Consider the following 21,707-nt stretch of genomic DNA (forward strand, 5'->3'; position numbering starts at 1 on the left):
CAAGTACTGCTTGGACAAGTAAAATATTACTAGAAAACCTATTTTTAGTTTTATTTTTGTTTCAATTTCTTTCTCTTGAATTGTGAATACTTAATTAAAAACAAACAAACAAACAAACAAACAAAACCACATTATTTTGTCCAGGAAGGTTACAGGCTATGAGAATAAAACATATTTTGTGTTTCATCTTTGAACTGAGGGTTGAAGGTAATACGAAATTTCTGAGCTACTATTACTATTACATAAATTGTCCCTTACAGTCAGTCCCAAGCTACAACAAATAGTGGCAATTCTGCTGTTCCTGCCCTCAACGAAGAGGCCAGAAACAGGTACGAAAATGGTCCAAAAGAAGAGCACTAAGCACACTGTGTTGCACAGAATGTATTTTCCTTCCTGTTTGGTTCCCCGAGGGGAGTCTAATATAATTCTAAATTCCTGCCACTGTCTCCCATGCCAGAAGACACCTAATGGATGAAAGCTTGCGCACACACTTTTCCCGTGCTGAAAAGGTAAAAGTATGGCACAAACTTTCTAAGCCAAAATCAGCTGACCAATATTTAATTGGTATGTCTGAAAGTAGAAATGAGACTGCAGTTTACAATACAAACTAGGGAACTTTCTTAAATTTTCTTGAACATTTTCTTGAAAGATTAAATGATCAATTTTATTTTTGTCCCATTAGCTAAAAGCACAATTTTAATTTCTTTAAACATTGTTAGAACCCAGAAATTGAATTTACAGGTGTTTATATGAGAACACTCTAAGTGACTACAGATTCACTCTGTCTATATAAACTTGTTTTAGCAAATTGAGTCATACATCTGTAAGCACATGTCCTGGTTTCAGCTGTGACAGATTTAATTTTCTTTCTAGTAGCTGGTGTGGTGCAGTGTTTTGGATTTAGGATGAGAATAATGTTGATAACACATCGATATTTCAGTTGTTGCAGAGCAGTGCTTGCACAGAGCCAAGGGCATTTCAGTTTCTGGTGCTGCCCCGCCATCAAAGAGGCTGGGGGTGCACCAGGAGCTGGGAGCGGACACAGCCAGGACAGCTGGCTTAGCCTGGCCAAAGGGATGTCCCGCACAATGTGGCATCATACTCAGAAATAAAACTGGGGGGAGCTGGTCAGGGGGACCTCCATTGCTTAGGGACCAGATGGGCATCAGTCAGCTGGTAGTGAACTGCTGCACTGTGCACCACTTGCTTTGTTTATTCTTTTTATTCTTTTCCTTTTCCCTTTCCTTTCCTTCTTATTAAGCTATTCTTATCTCAACCCATGAGTTCTTGCAATTTTCTTTTTGATTCCCTCCCCCATCCCACTGTGGGGAGAGTAAGTGAATGCCTATGTGGTGTTTAGCTGTCTGCCGGGTTAAACCAAAACACCACGACAGGAATATTCATAATACACTATTAACTCTGTGAACTTTCAACCAAATCATTTTTTCAGTGTTTCTGTAGCTTTTAAAATGCAAAAATAACAAAGCATCTAGCCCACATCAAATACCTGGGAAAGAATATTCTCTCAATATAGTCTACATGTCAAAATTCAAAGGGTTACTAAAAATGATCAGAACCCCTGTATACAGATTTGTAGAAAAGAAACCACTGAAAACTATCTACCAAGAGAAACACATAGTCAATAAACAATAGAGCTATAAAATTCTGCAGGTAAGACTTTCTGCTTTAAGTACTTTATTCACAGTAGGAAAGTACTTTCAATATCTAAAGTCTGCATGATTATTTGAGTGCCATCTGAAAGGCCTTGTTCAGGAATACACTGTTCAGTTTAGCAAGCTTATTGTCATGCCTTGTTGATAGATAGATGCCAAGGTGGAATATCTGATTCTATTTGTAGACTCTGCAAGTAAATTTACCTGAAGAGATTTTGGTAAGGAAATAAGTACTTCAAGACATTTTACCCTAACTATGCAAACAGATATCTTAGTCACAGTAACCAAAAACATACAAAACGGAGTTCAAACAACATATGATTTACAAATATGCTGAAAATAAGTCTGAATGAATACATCGTATATTACTTTACCCACAGTACAATTAACTGAGAATTATAAAAGGCCTTTTGTCTCCTGTTAGCATTCTGTCAAAATCAAATTCATCTCAATATTTTTCCAATTCCAGTATGTTCTTTTCTTTTTTTTTTTTCTTTTTAAAATCCTTGATTTTTTTCTGGGTTGGGATAGTCTGTGCAAGTTCAGTAACATTGAAAGGACTTTTGAGGAGCTTAGCATCATGCATTTGCTGCACTGCACAACTCTTAATATAGTTTAGCTAACAGTAGATTGTGGCAGGAAAGAATCGGAGAAGAGCAGAACAATTAGTCGGTACTCCACTGTACATCTATGAGTCTGAGATTTAGTTTTATAAACAGAATTTCCATTTGTTTAATAATTTGTTTTGACTAGAAAAATCAGCCTTTGTACTCTGTTCTATTCCCTGCATTGGGCAGGGACAAATACAGCAAAAGGCTGTATTTTTCTTACAACCAGGCTTTTTAGATGCTGCATCCAGCCTCAGGTTTTCACACTCAAGAGTTTATCATGCCTAGCTCAAAGAAAGGTCTGAGGCTGCAATATAGTGTGGAGTCAACTAAAAAAGAACTTGCTACTGTCTGATTTGTTACTCCTGAAGCAAACACACTGTAGTGCCTTAGATTTAGAGACTTAACTATGTTTAACTCTTACCTAGATTTACCTAAATATAAGTAGAATATTTAGCCTTAACTTCTGCTTTTCAGAAATATACCTACAAATAACAGATTTTTGGCTTACATTACATACAAACAAACTTGTATCCATCCACCAGAACAGAATCAGAACTACAAAGATTCTGGCAGAAAGCTGATTTCATTTGTAACAAAAGTGTTTATAAGAAATGCATTTTTTCCCATTCTATATAGTAGCTATTTTTAAACTCCTGAATTAGGAAGCATTCCTTTAACACTTTTAGAAAACTACACAAATGCAAAAATTCCCACCCAGAAAACATATGTTCAAAGTTTTGTCACATACACACTACATTGTATATGTACATGTGTATACAATAAAAATATGGAAAAAAAAAAAACAAAAAGCATGAATTTTAAAATATATACACTGTGAAAGAAAACACAACTAAGATAAATTAAATGGAAAATTTGCATATATTAAACTGTTCCATAACTTTAATTTCACTAAACTCAGAAACCAAGTGTAAAGACTTTTTTTTGGTGAGATGTCAGATGTATTATGTATGACTTCTTGTTCTCCTGACGTCTATAGGACTTTCATTTAAAAGTACCAAAGGAGAATGGTACTTATATGGGAATGGAATTAAAATATTTTGTGATTAATAACTTGTCATTTGTATTTGTGAAGAATATTGTTCCAAAAATGAACAGAAGAAAAATCAATTTATTTTACTTATGCTATATTTGTAAACTCTTTTGTAAACTAGCCATACAATCTGAGCAGCTTCCCAGTAGGTTAATAGTTTATGGTGCCTTTCTTTCCCTCTGACTGGAAAATTTAGGAAAAAAAGGAATACACTACTGGTAATACGGTTCCTCCAGAATATACTTCTCTTTTTACTAGGAGAACTTCTCCTTTACTCTAGAGATCCATATGCTTCATCACAGAGCTATAAAAATAGCCTTTACTAGTAAAAACCTGGCAGGTCTTGGTAAATCCAAGTAGCTATAACAATGTCTCAAGAGATAACATGATCTCTTTCCAGAACGGAAACAGAAGTTCTACTGTAAAGAACTAAAAGGATCAAGAAAAGCAAAAGCACCTATGTAAAACTAAACAGTTAAATACAGAAGGGATTTCATCAGAAATACTGGCTGACCACGTTAATACCAACAACCACCTTTAAATTTTTTTTAAACTCATCAAGATAAAGATGTAAATCTGAGAAACACACTACTGAGTACTTATAAATTATTTTTATTCTAACCATACCCCTTTAGAAACAGAAAAAAAAATATAAAGTGAATGCTTCTCCAGCAATCTTTTAGAAGATAAAAAGCTTGTCCTAGCTGTCCTCTTTCAGTAAAACAAACAAAAACAAAGCTACCAAAACTATTAAGATTAGATTTTGATGATGGTACCAAGAGCCTACTAGTGCAATTTTATTTTAAGAAAAAGCAAGAAAATGTTTAAGTGGTTGGCATTGGGAGAGGAATGACATCTTATATAGAAAACTGTGCCACTGCTCAGGCACCCGCACAGCAAATAAGTGTTTCCTGATGTTCAGAGGGATCTTTCTGTGTTCCAGGTTGTGCCCAGTGCCTCTTGTCATGGCACTGGAGCTCAGCTCCATCTTCTTTGCACCCTCTCTTCATTTATTTGTGGGAATTCCCATGAGCTTTTCCACATTGAACAGTCCCAGCTCTCTCAGCCTTTCTTCACAGCAGAGATGTCCCCGTTCTTTAATCATCACTGTGGACCTTCACTGGACTCTCTCCAGTCTGTACCTCTCTCCTGTACTGCAGAGCCCAGAACTGGATACAGCAATACTGGTGTGGCCTTAATGCCAGAAAATGCTCTGCAGATTATAAAGAAGTGTTTGCCAGTGAAAAGTTCTGGCTGAATTTAACGAGGAGACTGCATTTCCTGTCTTTTCTGTGTGTATTAAAACTGGAAACGCTCCGCACCTCCCAAGGTTCGATGTACAAGTTGGCACAGTCCTAGTTCCCTCTTGGCATACAGAGGTGGGTATATACCAGTTTCTCCCTCGCTCCATATGATCAAAACCTAAATGCATGGACTGAAGGAAGTCTCAGACCACTTGAGCATGGGAAAAATGATGATTTTTTTGACTGGGAAAATCAGTAGATCGTTACCACAGGTTAGGCAGAGAAATGAGTCAGGCTCCAATCTAGACACGTCACCCAATGTTCGCTGTCTATACTCTGTAGGCATCACCCTGGTCACCAGTTTAAAGTTATGTTAGTACTTGTTTTCCTCATTACATTGCTACTGCCAGTTCTAGAACCACCTACGCATTCATTCTATCACCTCAAGTTCAATTTCATCATCATCACCTGCCTCTTCAGGCTCACTACAACTTTTCAAAGGTACATTAATTTCTCATCTCCATTACTGCAAATCCTTCGCAATTCACTGCTTGTTAGTTCATCTTGAATTCCAAACACACAAAGATATCATTGACAACTACATTTAAAGTCACAGAAAAATCAGCATAAATCAGCCTTCTTTGTTTCTAACAAAAGAAAAAGGGGTGATCACTGAGTTAAACTGATCAGATTGAAGGCAATTAGCATTTAGCATCTGACTCATTTCCTGTTTATATTTTGGCATGTTTCCACCAATAACATGGCTCTTACATTCATCTACCAAAAAAAAATAAAATTAAAAAATGTAAAATTCTTTTAATTTTGAGCTTATAACCCATGCAGCAAGCAACATCCTAAAGCAAATTTAAAAGATGGTTATGCACCTTTCAGATGGTATTTATAATGGATATACTGACAGACTCTAAGAAATATAGTCACTGCAGTAAATCATTATGACAGTCATCCCTTTTTCTCTCTTTTTTTCATGTACTGTGTCTGTTCTGATTGCCTGGTGAATTGTTGGTTGTATCCTCAGAATGCAGCAGTAACCGCAATAAGGACTACATCTTCTCTTCTGAGCATCAGTAAGTTGGATTTTTTATTTTTCCCGTACTACTCAAATTATACCACTGCAAATATTTTGTCTGTAGAAAATGAAATATATAAAAAATCTATCAGTTTTCATGATGCAGTATGGACTCAGATTTATAACACACTGTCAATTCTGTGCCTTCAAGGAATATTGCACTTTCTTAATTTCTGTAAGGAATGTCATATAGAAAACAGTCAAGCCACATTTGTGTCAAGTCTGCCATTTCTCATTATTAGCAATCAAGTCTAAGCAGTTTCTCCCCTGGCTTAACACATATATACCTATCTTCCAAAAAATTTTTATGCCACAATTCATAAAATTGTTTAGGCTGATGTTAAGTCTCTTGCACTAAATTAATAACTAATTACAGGAGGAATTTATCATCTCAAGTTTCTTGCATGAGAATTGTCAGACTTAATCACCCTCCTCATATTTTCACTATTTACAGAGCTTCATTTATCATACACTTCAGTAGTGTGACAACAGAGGACTATTTCCCCCACTTGTCATATAAATAAAGAAAAATAAAATGGTGGCAAATCATGACAATAGCTTGAAATTTTTATTCATTATGGTAACATTCACTTCCACCAGACAAGTTATAGGCAGAAGAACAACTGGCAGGCTAAAAACAAACACACAGTTATGCTCAAATAAGCAAATGCATTCTAATTTTTATAAGTTCTTAAACTTAGCAGACAGTATGAGAATGATCATAATCAAATGTTTGTAAGAAGTCATTTCTTTGATAGCAACACCAAGGGAACTGTTCTCGGAAGCTGTTTTAAAGTGTGTTCAGGGATTTTAACTAGAAGCTGAGAGGAGTACAAACCTTCATATGCACTGTGATTTTGGGGTTATTGCTGAGATCTGTGTTGAACCATGCCCCAAATCGTTTTCAAGCCATTTGCAGACTGGATTGAAAAGTAACACAACATTTAAAGCAAGGTTATACGGAATGGCACAAATGTGTGGCCACTGCTAACTTTAGTGGGAATTTCATCTTGCATTACTGAACATAGCCCGATGCCATTATCACAAAGTATTGCATAATGTGGGCTAAAACTAAATTATGCAAGATAATACCTTACTGTAATAAGGCATGAGTGGTAACTCACATGTTTACCAATGGAAAGACTGCAGCATCAACATTATCTTAATGTTGTGATGAAATATTACAGAATATCTGCCTGGATAATCATAGTAAAAAGCATCATGCAACTTCATATTTTACTTCATTAGGAACCCTGACCTCTGGCAACTTTTTACTAGTTGTGCAAGGAAAACCACTGCTCTGGGTGCAGGTGCCCTGGTGCTGGCAGGGGGCTGCGGGGCTGCTGCGTGCAGTGAGGCTGGGGCTGCCCTGTGCCAGACACAGACGGTCCCAGACGGCTCCAGCGGCCTCACTGCAGGGCACAGCTGAGCACCTCTGTTTCCACAGAATGCTTTGTTTCCACAGAATGCGTTTAAGAAAGGTCAAAACCAACCAAAACTAGCACCAGATGAAGAGAGGAGGTGGGAAAAGAGAGGCACAAACAGCAGGATGAACACCAAGGCCAGGGAAGGAGGTGGTGGCAGTGCTCCACTGTACTGTACCCACACCGCAGCCTGTGGAGGAGCCCACATCAGAGCAGATGGATGCTCAAAATGTGGCCCATGTCTCCACGGGAGCAGAGGAGAAGTGGACCACACTGGAAAAAGGAAGAGTACTGATTGTACCATCTTCCTCTCCATCCCCCGGCACTCCTCAGGGTGGTAGAGGGGTAAGGAGCAGAGGAGCAAAACTGAGCCTGAGAAATAGGCAGCAAAGGTTTTGTTTTAATTTTTGCCTTTTTGTTTCTCGCTACGTGAATCAATTTTAATTAGCAATACATTCAGTTCATTTTCCCTAAATCTATGCTGTTTTGCCCTCAATAGCAATACACAGGTGATCTCCCTGTCTTTATCTCAGCCCATGAGCCTTTCAATTCTATTTTTTTCCTATATTTCTCCTCCAGTCCTGTTGAGGAGGGAGAATCAGTGAGCAGCTGAGTGGGTGCTAAGCTGTTAGACAAGGCTAATCTACCACAAGAATGAAACTGCAATTATTTATAGCAGAACTAAATAGTAGAGATAGCTGATCACACACAGTTTTATTTTTAGTTTTTCATACATTTTGGTTAAAGAAGCCACCATAAGCATTTTAGCAGAGTTGTATCAGGTATTATGTCAGTATGGAAAAACTCATAAAGCCATTGTAAGATACCTAAACAGACGTGATCACAGGAGACAGGGAATATAAGCAAGTACATTCTTGGCTGTCATCTGTCAATTATATCTAAAACAAGCAGCAGAAAAAAAGCAATAAAAAATAATAAATATAAAATAAATAAATATAAATATAAAATAAATATAAAATAAAAAATAAAAAAACAAACAAACTGAAAGACAACTTTTTCTTAGATATGTTCATGTATTCCTGGTAAATATTTTAGTGGTTCCCCGTTGGCAGAGTTTTGTGACTTGATACCACAACAAAATCCTTTTACTTAACCACCCCACTAATCAAAAATATTGATCTTAAAATAGGAGTATCTATTTAAAGATGTAAACTTTGACACGTGTTTGGTTTACTAAACCAGTTGGTTTAATTGGAATTAATGCTCTCCATTTTTATCAGATTATACAAATAGGGAAAATGAGGGAAAATGGATAATCATTATTTCTTCTACTACCAACACCAATTAGAATGAAGTTTCAAAGGCATCCTACCTATGTTATGGATAGAAAATGGTAATATATCCCAATATCTTTACTGACTCAATCCACAAAAAATGTTTTTTTTCAAGATGCTATTTTCTTTTATACTGTATTTTCAACTTCACCTGTTCAGATGAAATGTTTGCTCTCTGTAAAAACAATAATAATGTGTTCCACACAGTACTTTCTCTGACTTCTTTGGTTATGGCTTTCATAACAACGTACCAAGGCATCAACAAAAGGGCAAAAGTTTTCTCAACTCCTACTGTCTTGCCAAGACAAGACTAAACCAGAAAGTTTAGCTGCCTCTATAATATACCTCAAAACCAGCCAAAGTGTATGAAGTTGCATTTCTAGAGCCTTGCTTCCTATTGCTTATAGAAGGGTTAAATTGGCAGAAATTAGATTTATTTATTTATTTAAATTTCAATACAACATTGCAATGGCACAGCAGGGCTAACAATGTAATTAATAATGGGAAGGAGTTACTAAGATGTAACATAGTGCATATATGCACTGCACTGAAGTTTGCTATTCAAGCATGGAGAATGCTAAAAGGCTACCTTCCAAAATTTGAGAAAATATCAGATTTTAATATTAAGATAAGTATATTTAATATATTATAATATAATAAGTATATTTAATATATTATAAGTATTAATTCAAAATTTAAATCCACTGGTTTTAAAATACTAAGTTATCTTTAATAAATGCACATACTATTTAAACACACAAACAAGAAATCTGTTTTTAAGGTTAACACCAATGCAGGTTGTATACAGCGAGCTAATGGAATTCATCTCAGAAAAATATTTTTAAAATGTTAAGATCTTTGCCCATACAGAGTGCAACGTTAAAGAAGTCTTTAGTCTTTTAAATAAATTATTAATTAGTATTATCTTTATTAGACACAGTATAACAGATGGAGTGCCACAAGAACAAAAAAAGGAAGATTCATTTTAATTGTATCTTTGCATGTTTTCTAGCAGGTCTTAAACTTTAGTTCTAGCATTTGTATTCAATTGTTATTTCTAGAGCGGAAACTTCTGCATAAGCAGCTTCCGTATTTATGAACGAGGAGTGATTATGGATTCTTGAAAGATCCTTCTTGCCTTTGTGATTTCACATCCCAAAGTGGGACTGATAAACCTACTTATAGATTTCACATGTAAATCTTAAAATATTGGGGGTCCAACTTTTATATCCTTGGATATCAATAGCAAGGTTGCCAGTGATTTTCCTGGTTTACGATTAGACTGTCATTGTACATCTAAATTCAGATTAATGTAACACCCAGAGGTGTTGGGTTTAAATGGCAGGGTTTTGGAGTGCGGGGAGGGAGAGGAAGGTGGGAGGGTACTGCAGGTGTGATCTCTCTGAGAAAAGGCCAGGGCTTGCCTGTTATCAGACACAAACAGTTCCAATGGGCAGCTGAGCGCACGGGCACTTTGGGGAAAAGTTTTCTGGGAAAGAATAAAAATGCTGTGCAGCAGTTATGAATAGAACAGAACAGAATAGAATTGTTCTGTTGGAAGGGACCTTCAAAGATCTTCTAGTCCAACTCCAACTGAGGAGGTATGAGAGTGACAACTGAGGAAAAAAACATCCTTGCAGCCCCCCAGGTGAGTGCAGCAGGAAGGCAGGAGGTGCTCCAGGCACGCAGCAGCAGTTCCCCTGCAGCATGTGAAGAGGCCCCTGGTGGAGCAGGCTGTCCCCCTGCAGCCCATGGGTCCCACATGGAGCAGATCTCCACGCTGCAGCCCCCCCGTGGAGGAGCCCCCGCTGGAGCAGGTGGATGTGGCCTGAGGAGGCTGCGGCCCATGGAGAGGAGCCCACACTGAAGCAGGCTGTCTGGTGGGAACTGAAGATGGTGGGGGACCCACACTGGAGCAGTCCGTTCCTGAAGGACCACACTCCATGGAAATGATCCATGCTGCAGCAGTTCTTGAAAGAGTCTATCCTGTGGGAGGGACCCCACAATGGAGCCGGAAGGGGCAGCAGTGGTGAAGCATTATGAACTGACCGCAGTCTCTTCACCATCCCCCTGCTCAGGGGGAAGGATGTAGAAGAGGGGGGAATGAAGGGATTAAGGAGGAGCTGGAAAGATGGGGAGTGTGGGGATGGTGTGTTTAGGGGACTTTTTTCTTTTTTTTCCTCACTATCTACTCTACTACTACTCTCTACTAATACTACTACTCTATCTTTAATCGGCAATAAATTAAATTATAAGTTAACGTTTCCCAAGTTGAGTCTGTTTTGCCCATGACAGTAATTGTTGGGTGATCTCCCTGTCTTTCTCTGGACCCATAGGCATTTCATCTTATTTCCTCCCCTTGACCTGTTGAGGAAGGAGAGTGAGAGAGCAGCTGGGTGGGCACCTGGCATCCAGGCAAGTTTAACCCAGCACAACAGATTAATCACAAAGGATTTTTTCATATATATTTTTCATAATCACCAATGAAAACAACAACAACAAAAATCAGAATTTAAAGTAGGAAATTCACCTAAGTATGCTGATCATCTTTCTTTGTTCAACTTCAATACTGTATTTTGAAATTTGAAACACCTGACAATAAGCCTCAAGTCATTTTACAAAATACTTATATAAAGTGAAACAAATTTTCTTATAAATAAATAAAAAGTATGACATTTAAAAGAATAAATTATCTTAAAAATTAAATTCATTGGTGGCACAGTCTATAACTTTTTTGGAGTAGAGGTTTTTAATTTACCTGACTGTAAACACCTGATAAATATGCAAAGGAGATCATCTTTCAGACAGCACTTAAAAGATTAAATGAAATTAGAATTAAGAAATGCTAGTATTCACCTACAATGATTTATAACACATATCATATAATATAAAAGTACAGTTACTCTTCTGGAAGGCTCTTCTATACCCCCAAGTCAAGGTTATACAAAATGATGGGAATAAGTATCAGTGCTCCTGAAGCATGTTTCCATTTCAGCCAGATCAAAAACGATGAATACTAACATACAATATTAGCATTTGTAGTCACCACACATTAAAACATTTTTCTTGTGCAAAAAAATAGTCAAGCAAAAAACTTTATACATTTGTAGTTTAAATTCATTTTTGTTAAAATAATTTCCACATCAAACATGAAGAGACTTACACTTTCAGGACTTTTTAGTTTTTTGTGGTTTTTTTTTGGTTGTTTTAATTTCACTGAAAAATATTTCTACCATTTAGTAAATCCATGTTTCATAAAAAAATATACTGTAAGAACTGAACTACCATTTCAATGTTCACCTCTGCTAATGAAATGTTGGGGTATTCTCATATATCAGCAACTTTGGGGCTAAACTTAGTAAATGATCACCTGCTCAGACCAGCTTCAACATTTTGTCCTCTACCCACCACATATCCAGATCAGACCAGATGCTTCCACGGCTTTTTATGCCTTCATCAATTCATGTGAACACATGTAGGCAGTCAACACAAAATTTTTAAACACTTCTGTAGCACAAAGATGACAATGTTAGTAATTTACTCTGCTAAGTAACAGTGTAGAAATCCCCATATGCTCTCTGCCAACAAATACGATACACAGTTCTGAGAAAATGATTCTGTTTTAGTGACCCAGCTGAAGAAAGCAGATGGAGACTCTTCAAAGGAGAAAATGTTCATTTTTCCTGACTTTGCTGCTGCACATACACTTTAATTTTCAGGCTTATGTTCCAGCTGCCAAACATTTATTATGTTTTCTCTGAATTTCTTCTCTATCTCAACTTCCTTACTACTAAACTTGTCAAAAGACTACTTCCGAGTTCCTACACTTTGGACTCCAAACAGAAACCTCACCAACAACTCTTAACCAGTACTGGGAGACTGTACCATTATGCCATTTACTCTGTTTTATCTAAAGCAATATTTCATAGAAGCAACACAAGAGGATGTCAGTTTTCACAGAATTGGTATTAGAAGAGCAAATCCAGGACTCCCATCTGTACTGAAAATTCAGGGGAGTGCACATGATACTCACTTTTCTCAACATCGTTAATCAGAAGTCCAATAGCAGTAAATAATGTCACTACAAGGTCACTGACAACTTGCTGCAGATACTGTTTATCCACCTCCAAGTCACAACCATTACTCTCAATAACCTACAGATGCTCCACAGATCTCCCCACCTGCTAACAAGTAACCTGTACTAAGAGTGTGATAAGTTACATGAGAAAATGCATCTCTATCGAGACATTATTGTAATAACATTCGGTAGCATCTACAGAGGAAGGACCAAAGTTTCTGAATGGCTGGGAAATTGCTGTCCTGTGACTGCAAAATCTGTAATTAATATTGCTATGCAGGCAGAACCTCATCCTGGATGACTGGCAGTGCTACAGCACCAAGAAGTCTTACTACAGCTCTGGATAAAGTTCCTTATCTTAATTATGAAGAAAAAAAAATCTGCAATGTCCTCTGCACCATGAGGTTTACTAGACAAAATATAGATACAATATGGGCTGGTAAGCATCTTCAGTACAAATATTACTACAGATGTGTTCTAGTAAGAATGATGACTTAAGCAAGCAGAAAGACTCTAAAGAATTCAGTTACTGCATAGGTGTTTTTTTTTTGTCTGTTTCCAGGGGAATTAAGTAATATAGAAGTTGAAGTGAATTGCAGCTTGAAGTCCACAGTGACAAAATTCACACACCCCCACAAAAGATTAACTGATGTTTGTTCTATGATCACTTATCACTTATGAATACAATACAAATCAGATATTTCTAAACCATGAGAAAATCGCATACCCCCCAAAACTTTGCCAGTGTGTTATACCACAATACGCTGTGGCCTTTATTTCTAGATTTCAATTGAATTGATAGTACATATAAAGTAGCCATTAAGATAACTTCAAATTGTGAAGTTTATTTAAAGTCAAACCTCAGAGGAATCATCATGTACAGAGATCTCACTCCTACTCCTTTCCAATACAAAGACCTGAGGACAGGTCTTTTGCATAATAAAAGAATTTTCAAGTTTGGGTTTGTTCATATTTGAAAGAAATAGCAGAAATATTGCTATAATGTATAATTAGTATATATAGCATATTCTATATATATATACTCTATATATTCTATATTCTATATATACTTTATTATATATATTTATATATTTAGTATACAAAACTTTTGAGGAAGCCATAATACTTACCAGAGAAAACATTAAGTTAGATTACTCCACTCGGACATTTTGAGATCTCTAAATCTCAACTTTTAGGACATCTTTTTTACAAGTCATTATAGGAGAACCATTTTCTTTACATTTTAAAATGTATGTCAAGACTACCTCAACTGAACAGGTTTTTTGCTTTAGATAAAAAGAAACTATTTTTTAATTGCCCTATGAATGTTCTGGGGCCACCGCCTTGCTTACAGAAAGAATTTTTATGGATTTCTGGAAACAATAAAAAAATCTAAAATACAGTTTTAAAATCAGTGATTTACTTCTATTGTAAAATCTACCAGTATTTTGCTACCTTTAAGAGAGAATTCATAGATACAGCTTTAAGCTACACAGGTATTTTTGAGAACCTGCTGGTTTTCTTTCAGTCAGAATTCTGCCCAAAAGAACATGGCTTTGAAGAAAAATAAACAACAACAACAACAAAACAGAATAAAACAATAATAACAATAGTAATAAAAACAACAACACTCTGTCAGGCTAGAGAGAACCAATGTGTCTTACTAAGTTTGTAAAAAATACAAGACCTATTTACTTGGATCTCATAAATGAGCATGCTTGATAACATGCAAGTGAAAAAACAGAAAACTAATTCTATTCGCTTTTCAATTCTATGAATCAGGTAAATCTTAGATTGGTATTATCTCATATGTGTTGGATACAATGATGAACAAAAGGTTTACTCAAAGGAATCATGATGCAGAATCTCCTTTGACATCCCCTCTGAGTAGGGGGCCATGGCCTGCCATTAAATGAAAAACAAAAATATGAAATTCACCTTGCCTTAAATCATAAAGAAACTAATTAAGTTTAAACTAACTTAGATTTTTATCTTGTAAGCATCTGAATAGTCCTGTGAATTTCTGAATGATCACTCATATCCTCAAAGTAAGTATGCTCATAATACTCTGTTGAAGTGGTGTCTACATTGATTAAATGTAGCCCAGTGGTTATATTACATTCCTTTTATATAGTTTTCAGCATCTTTTAATTAATTGCTTGTGGGGAGCAAGGGACTTCATATAGTTAAAACTAGTATTTGGAGCTTCATCTTACTTTTAAAATGGGAAAAATACTTGAATTGCAAAATGACTGCATAATATTTAATGAAGGCATTCATTATTTCTAAATTCTCTCTGTTCACTTTCAGCTAGAAGTTAACTTAAATCACTAAATTTACATTTTTAGCTAAGTTTTAGTTACCAGCCACATCTTGAAAAAGTATTGACAGATATGATCAGAAATAAGCAAAACTGAAAGAACTTCTGAGATAAAAGTCAATGATCTAGAAGTTTACAACAGCAGATTTTTCTGCACTGCTGGAAATAATTTCCTTTTCTTGTTAAGCTTCTTAATTCTAATTATATTTGATATGAAGTTTTAGAGTTATATGCATATAGGTTAAAGATACATTTCTTACTCTGGTTCAATACTCATCTCAATAACAGCTTGAAAAGCATCAGTTTGGATGATATTTAGCAGATTCTCCTAGCCAAAATGTTCATGCAGAAAAGTATACTATTTATAACTAATTAAAACCTTAAAAGCAACTGTCTTTTAAATTTACATTTTTCACCTTTGTATTTTTTCTGAATTATTCTAAAATTTTCCAATACAGTAGCCTTTTTCTGCAAATAAGGCCATATAGACAGAAAGAGCTAAGGCAATTAAGTGCTTTAAAGTGAAGTAAGGGTCTGACCTATCTCCCCCCCCAAACAAACAAACAAACAAAAAAAAAACAAAACACAACTGTCTTAGAAGCTAAAAGGAGCTGTAGTAAATATTCAATGGTACTTCGTATTCAACACATTTCTATATTAATATTTTTAGAGCATTCTATTTTCATTAAAGTCTAAGCTTATTTACACTTTAGTACATTCTTAAAGAATTGAAAGAGAGCATGTTAAAAAGAGTCAGGAAGAAAAAGTCATTCAAATAATTCTTTCCTGTTCACCTTAAGGCAGTGTATACTGGTCAAAAGTAAAAGCTTATGTTAATATCCCAGTTATTCTTTCAGCCTCATTCAGCTTTATTTGCCAAAAGATGAAGGACTTTATGCTTTTTAAACAAACTTGAATTCGACTACTTAACCCTCAAGCTGTTTATTTTTCCCTACAAAGACATTTCCCATAAAAATGCTTCACTGTTCAGATGTATTTAAATCTGTTTAAATGCTGCCCACACGCAGAAGGATTCATAACAATTGTACATTCCAATAACATATGCTGAAGACCACATTCTCATGTAATCTACAGCAAACAACCAAGTGCTGCCACACAATTTTAAGTAAACTTCTCTAAACATACAAGTGCACTCTAAAATATGTTTAGATCTATCTACACCAAACAAGAACAACTCAAAAAAGTTTGATTTTATTGACATCCTCCAACCCCCAAGCCATAAGGAATTATTGTCAACTAATACAACTGGTTGATTTTGCTTTATACTGGTTTTATATGCTATAATGAAGTTACCTGTCATTAATGATCCAGTTCAGACACAGATTGAGGGAATTAAGGTTTTTGCATCTCTTTACTATTTCCATCACGGTTTCATTATCCAGTTCTGTGATATGACGTAGATCCAAGCTGGAGAGATTTCTTAGCTATTGAGACAAATATGATAGAAAGAAATAATCTGAAACTTATTTGCATACATAACTGTTATAAAAACTTTTTAACCTTTTGGAATCATTTACAATATGTGCAAGCTAGTCAAGAAAGATGAAACTAATATATTTCCCACAAAAAAAGGAACGATATCAGAGATATTAATATAATCCAATTTAAGCCACCTGAAATCTATTTGGAATTCAGGCAGGCCCTCAGTCACTCCATGACACCAATAATCTCTCGTGCATGGTCCAACCCATACACAATAGAGGCTTGGGCCTTCCTCCTTTTAACTACACAGAGTGTAAGACACCAAGGTGGCATACCAATTCATTTAATTATAAAAAAAAAGGTCAGAGAAGAAAGACAAGACTGCACATTTGTGCTCTTATACTCAAATGCATGTGCTTTAAGACTTAAGAGTCTAAGGCTTTCAAACTGCATAAATATCACAAGCTCACAGGAAAATACAGCATTTATACTGTAGTCTTACCTGTGCAGCCATCAATAATAACTTTGATATTCCAAGTAACAAAATTTGGAGTTGCAGAACAGGACGATTTAAGATTTGAGTGCTGATTAACCTGATTTGTTACTATTGTTAATCATTATAATCTCCTTCAAAAGAAAACAAAACCCTCTTACTACTTTTATGAACTATGGATTCATAGAAGGAAATTTATAATGATTTCTGCAGCATCCTCAAACAATGGATCAGTTTAATCATAATAACCTCCAAGTGGTGTTTGCTTTTTAAGCTCTCTGAAATAATCTCTGCTATACTCTGGAAAAAAATAATTGCATTAGGTAATACTGACACTTAATTAAATTTACCTTCCCTGTAAGAGAGAGAAAATAATCCTATTCAGTGATTTAAGTCACTAAGGAGTTGATTAAATAAAGGCGTACAACTGAGATCATGTAACCGGCCCACTTCAGTAGTTAATTATTAAGTCAATGTATTTAAGGAAAAAAAAAAAAAAAAAAAAAAAGATGACTTTGAATGTAGGTAGTCTTCCACAGAAACTGGTGTTCTGGTGTTTTGTTCCAGAACATTTTAACATTCTTCAATCTAAAAGTTGAAGAAAAAACACATATCGCATACCAATAATTCTGCTGAACAACCAAAAAATTATGCAACCTGACCTCTGAGAAATAATTGAAGGGTATTTCTTGAGGAAATAAGAGAAGAATATTCCTATTACTAAAATGTAGCAATGAGTTTGTTGTTGTAATCCCACTGCACTTCTATTTCGTATTTGCTGATAAGGAGAGAAGCAAATGGCTGATACAGTGTTGGTAGAACGAACAGATCTTGCAGGCTCTGCATTTCATACATACTGCTCTAACAGGAAGCTTGGAAGACTTATCTTAGAACCATAGAATCATAGAATTATTAAGGCTGGAAAAGGCCTCCAAGATCATCTGGTCCAACCCTAACCACCATTATTACCCACTAAACCACGTCCCTAAGTACCACACCCAACCTTTCTGTAAACACCCCCAGGGATGGTGACTCCACCACCTCCCTAGGCAACCCGTTCCAATGTCTAACTACTATGTCTCCTCATTTACAACCTAAGCCTCCCCTGGTACAACTCGAGGCTATGCACTGTAGTCCTATCTCTAGTTATCTGCGAGAAGAGACTCACCCCCAGCTCCCCACAGCTTCCTTTCAGGTAGATGTAGAGAGCAATAAGGTCTCCCCTGAGCCTCCTCCAGACTAAACAACCCCAGTTCCCTCAGCTGCTCCTCACAGAACTTGTGTTCCAGGCCCTTCACCAGCTTCGTAGCCCTTCTCTGGACATGCTCCAGGGCCTCAATGTCCTTCTTGTACTGAGGGGCCCAAAACCGAACACAGTACTCAAGGAGCGGCCTCACCAGAGCAGAGTACAGGGGGACGATCACCTCCCTGCTCCTGCTGGCTACACTATTCCTGATACAAACCAGAATGCCATTGGCTTTCTTGGCCACCTGGGCACACGGCCAGCTCACGTTCAGGTCAACCAACACCCTCAGATCCTTCTCTTCTGCACAGCTTTCCAGCCACTCTGCCCCAACCCTGTAGCACTGCATGGGGTTGTTGTGGCCAAAGTGCAGGACTCGTCACTTAGCCACGTTGAACCTCATCCCATTGGCCTCTTTCCTAACCTGTCCAGGTCCCTCTGCAGGGCCTTCCTACCCTCTGGCAGATCAACTTCCCCCCAGCTTGGTATCATCTGCAAACTTACTGAGAGTGCTCTCAATCTTCTATGCACCCCAAAAGAAGCTCACAACCAACTCTCATTTTTCTATATGTTACAAGAAGAAGGGAAAGTTTAGAGCAAATTGAATTTTCCTCACCTTCCCACAGATATTCATATTAGATAATTCAGCCTTCGTACCACGTTGTCAATAACATGGTCAATGCCTATGACACACTGAAGCCCTATGTGAAGTTCTAATAATGTGTATTAATGATTCCTTTCTAAAATGTGCTTCCTGAAATGCAGAAATCATTCTATTACTACTGTTTTGCAAATAAACTGTGTGGACAAACTCTGAAAAATCATTACAGTTGCGTTTTCTATATCAGCAGCAATATGTAGAAGATTTCTCCACTTAAGCTGCAGGATCTATAAATATCAACGTATTGGAACAGCCTGTTTCTGCTTTCCCAATGTGTTTTTGCACAAAATATATTAGGACCAACTATCCCAATTCCAAGAAAGCCAAGAGTTCTAAAGAATAATGTTATGTGTATATCTTTGCAGCAAGACAACTTCGCTAAATTCTGATTTATAAGATTCCTGCAGTGATGAAATGTTCAATATGTTCCCATGTTGTTAATTTCCGTATTATCTATGTTTATCTTGCTTTTATATGATTTAATGCTTTATCTCCTATTTATAAAATGGGGAAACATGGCACAAATACATTGATTATTATCACATTTACAGTTTGTTATGGAAATGGGAATCAAAGTCAAACCTGATAAACACTGGTCCACCAAAGTAACTATGTAACAATTTACATGGGGCAACAGATTTCTCAGCATAGGAAATAAATGTAACAGACAATTCAACAATGCATATGCTTTATGGCATTAAAAAATATTTACCAGGAGTCCTCAGAGAAAAGTTTAGAATCTTCCCTTTGAGAAAAACAGCATTCTTAACTAAAATATGCTTTCTTTCAAGACAACATAACTCTTACCCAGTTGAGGCAATGATGAATGCAACAGAAAGAATTCATAATTTCCCAGGAAAAAAAAAAAAAAGACTCTTGCACTGCATGGGTAGACTCAAAAACTACATTGAAATCCAAGTACTAGTCAGTGACCAAATTGTTAAGGGTTTCACAAGTAGATTTTAGCCTTCACTGTCACAGGAGAATGATCATTCCCTCATTGTTTATTACTTTCACACTAATGATAGTCTACCATTATATTCATTATATAGTAACTCAACCATCACTTCCCTATTTTACTATCACATTCATTCATTTAAAAAATCTACCTCACACTTGACCTACTTGGTAGGTTAATTCTTCTTTTTATTAGGCACAATATACTCAATCCAGTAAATCTTAGCAGATCTTGCTAAGGTTTTCAGCAGTAAACTGCTATCTTAGTAGTTCAAAGAGACTGTTTCAGGTGGATACAAAGTCTTCAGGTATAATTTGACAACCTCACTATTGCCATTTCAGATGAGTGAATGGTTTTCAAGGGGTGCAGAACAGGACACACGCTCCCTTAAGCACAGGGCCTCCTGAAATGATTTGGCACTGATCATGACAGGTGAAGAGAATACTCCTGGACCTACTTAAATCACAGGTACCAATATCCAATTGCCAGTCAGGCAATTGTTGTATATATTCAACTGACCTTTGTTTAAACAACAACAAAAAAACAACAAACAAACAAAGGTGTGGGGTGAGGGTACTTTAATGCCAAATACCCTATATTATATTTTATCTGAAAAACTATTTGTAAGGGATCAACGCTATAGTGCCGAATTCTTTACAGCATTATAAACAATTAGCAAGAACAATTACATAAGCTTTATATAATACCTCTAACCCTCACATCTAAAACTAGTTTGATATTAAAAAAAAAAAAATAAAAAAAAAGTAAACCTCTCTGAAGCAGACATTTGGACAGCAGGGACATTGGAATCTTGCATGCATAAATCTTGAGTTTAATATAGCATACTTTTACTCAGCATTTTTCCATGGAAAAAGATATTCTGTTAATTGAATAGTCAGTGTTTGGGCACCAGGATGAACAAAGGCTCCCCCCCCCCCCCCTTTTTTTTTTTTCCTCTCAATCATGCAGCAGTACCATTTTATCATGCAATTTTGGGCCATTATTTACAAATATTCACACTCTTCTCCAACTCTCAATTCTATACCTGTACAAAGAATGCTCAGCATGAGGTAAATTTAAGCTCAACTCCAGCAGACAAAATGTTTTGCCTGAAAATGAATATTCATTGTGACAATAAAACAGACAACACAAATAGCAGACAGAAGCCTTAAAAATGTGAAATGAAAAAATGGAGTGAAAGAATTAAGAGAAAAGAGGAAGAGTTATACAAACTTTGTTTGCTACACATATACACAGCCATACTGAAATTACTGAATATTGACTCAGGAAAAACTGTGTGCTAAAATTGTATAAGGTAGCACAATAGCATTTAAATTTCAGAAGGAGTCTAGTTAGACAAATGTGATTAGGAGGGAACAGGATGTTGGCTCCCTCCTCTCAGTCGCACTAATTGACAAAGAATTGACAGCCCAGTATGTAAAGGTTTTATGAGGAGATTGCCCTTGAAAATTTATAGAAAGGAAATTATTGCACTGTGAATGACAAATGCAAAAGAACAACTTATATCACAAAATGGTTTTGGGCAAAGGAAATTTCAAAAACAGAGCTTCAGTTGTTTTAAAAAGACATTCTTAAAACAAACAAAAAAAAAACCTACTGCTTTTAAGAAATACAATACTACTTATGGGTCACATCTCAAATTATAAAGGCATTTTTCTACAACACTTTTCTTGGTTGGATTAATTGAAATTTTATGGAAGTCGATATACTTAAAGATTCAGAGATTGTCATATTTCTGTGCTAGAATGCTTGTTAATAATACTTACGTCTTGATTACTAGAATTAAAATATGTGGAATCAAGAACCTAAAGCATTTGAAAACTATTAGGCGTGAGAGAGAATGCCTGATTTGAGACCAGGAAAGTTTAGGATCAAGTTCATACGCTCTGGATGGTAAAAATTACAGTTACCATTTGGATCACAGGTAGTTTTTCACAGAGTGTTATCAACTGTTGTGAGCATTTAGCTGTAAGGAACTGCAAATATAATGAGATTGTAAATCCCCCTCCCCCCCACACTCCTCCTCCCAATTCCTGTGCATATATGCTTCCTTAAAAGTAAAACAATTCACATAAAATCAATCTAAAGCCAAATTATTTCTGAAG

General features: G+C 36.2%; 1 protein-coding gene across 2 annotated transcripts in view; it reads right to left on the reverse strand.

Moving 5' to 3' along the window:
• FBXL17 (F-box and leucine rich repeat protein 17) overlaps positions 1-21,707 on the reverse strand; it is a 318,378-nt gene that overhangs the window by 192,821 nt on the left and 103,850 nt on the right. For both annotated transcript variants that reach the window (XM_040541158.1, XM_040541159.1), the window contains exon 6: positions 16,098-16,228. In XM_040541158.1, the coding sequence (XP_040397092.1) occupies positions 16,098-16,228 (131 nt within the window). The remainder of the gene's footprint in view (positions 1-16,097; positions 16,229-21,707) is intronic.

Source organism: Cygnus olor, chromosome Z, assembly GCF_009769625.2.
Source record: "Cygnus olor isolate bCygOlo1 chromosome Z, bCygOlo1.pri.v2, whole genome shotgun sequence".
NCBI lineage: Eukaryota > Metazoa > Chordata > Aves > Anseriformes > Anatidae > Cygnus > Cygnus olor.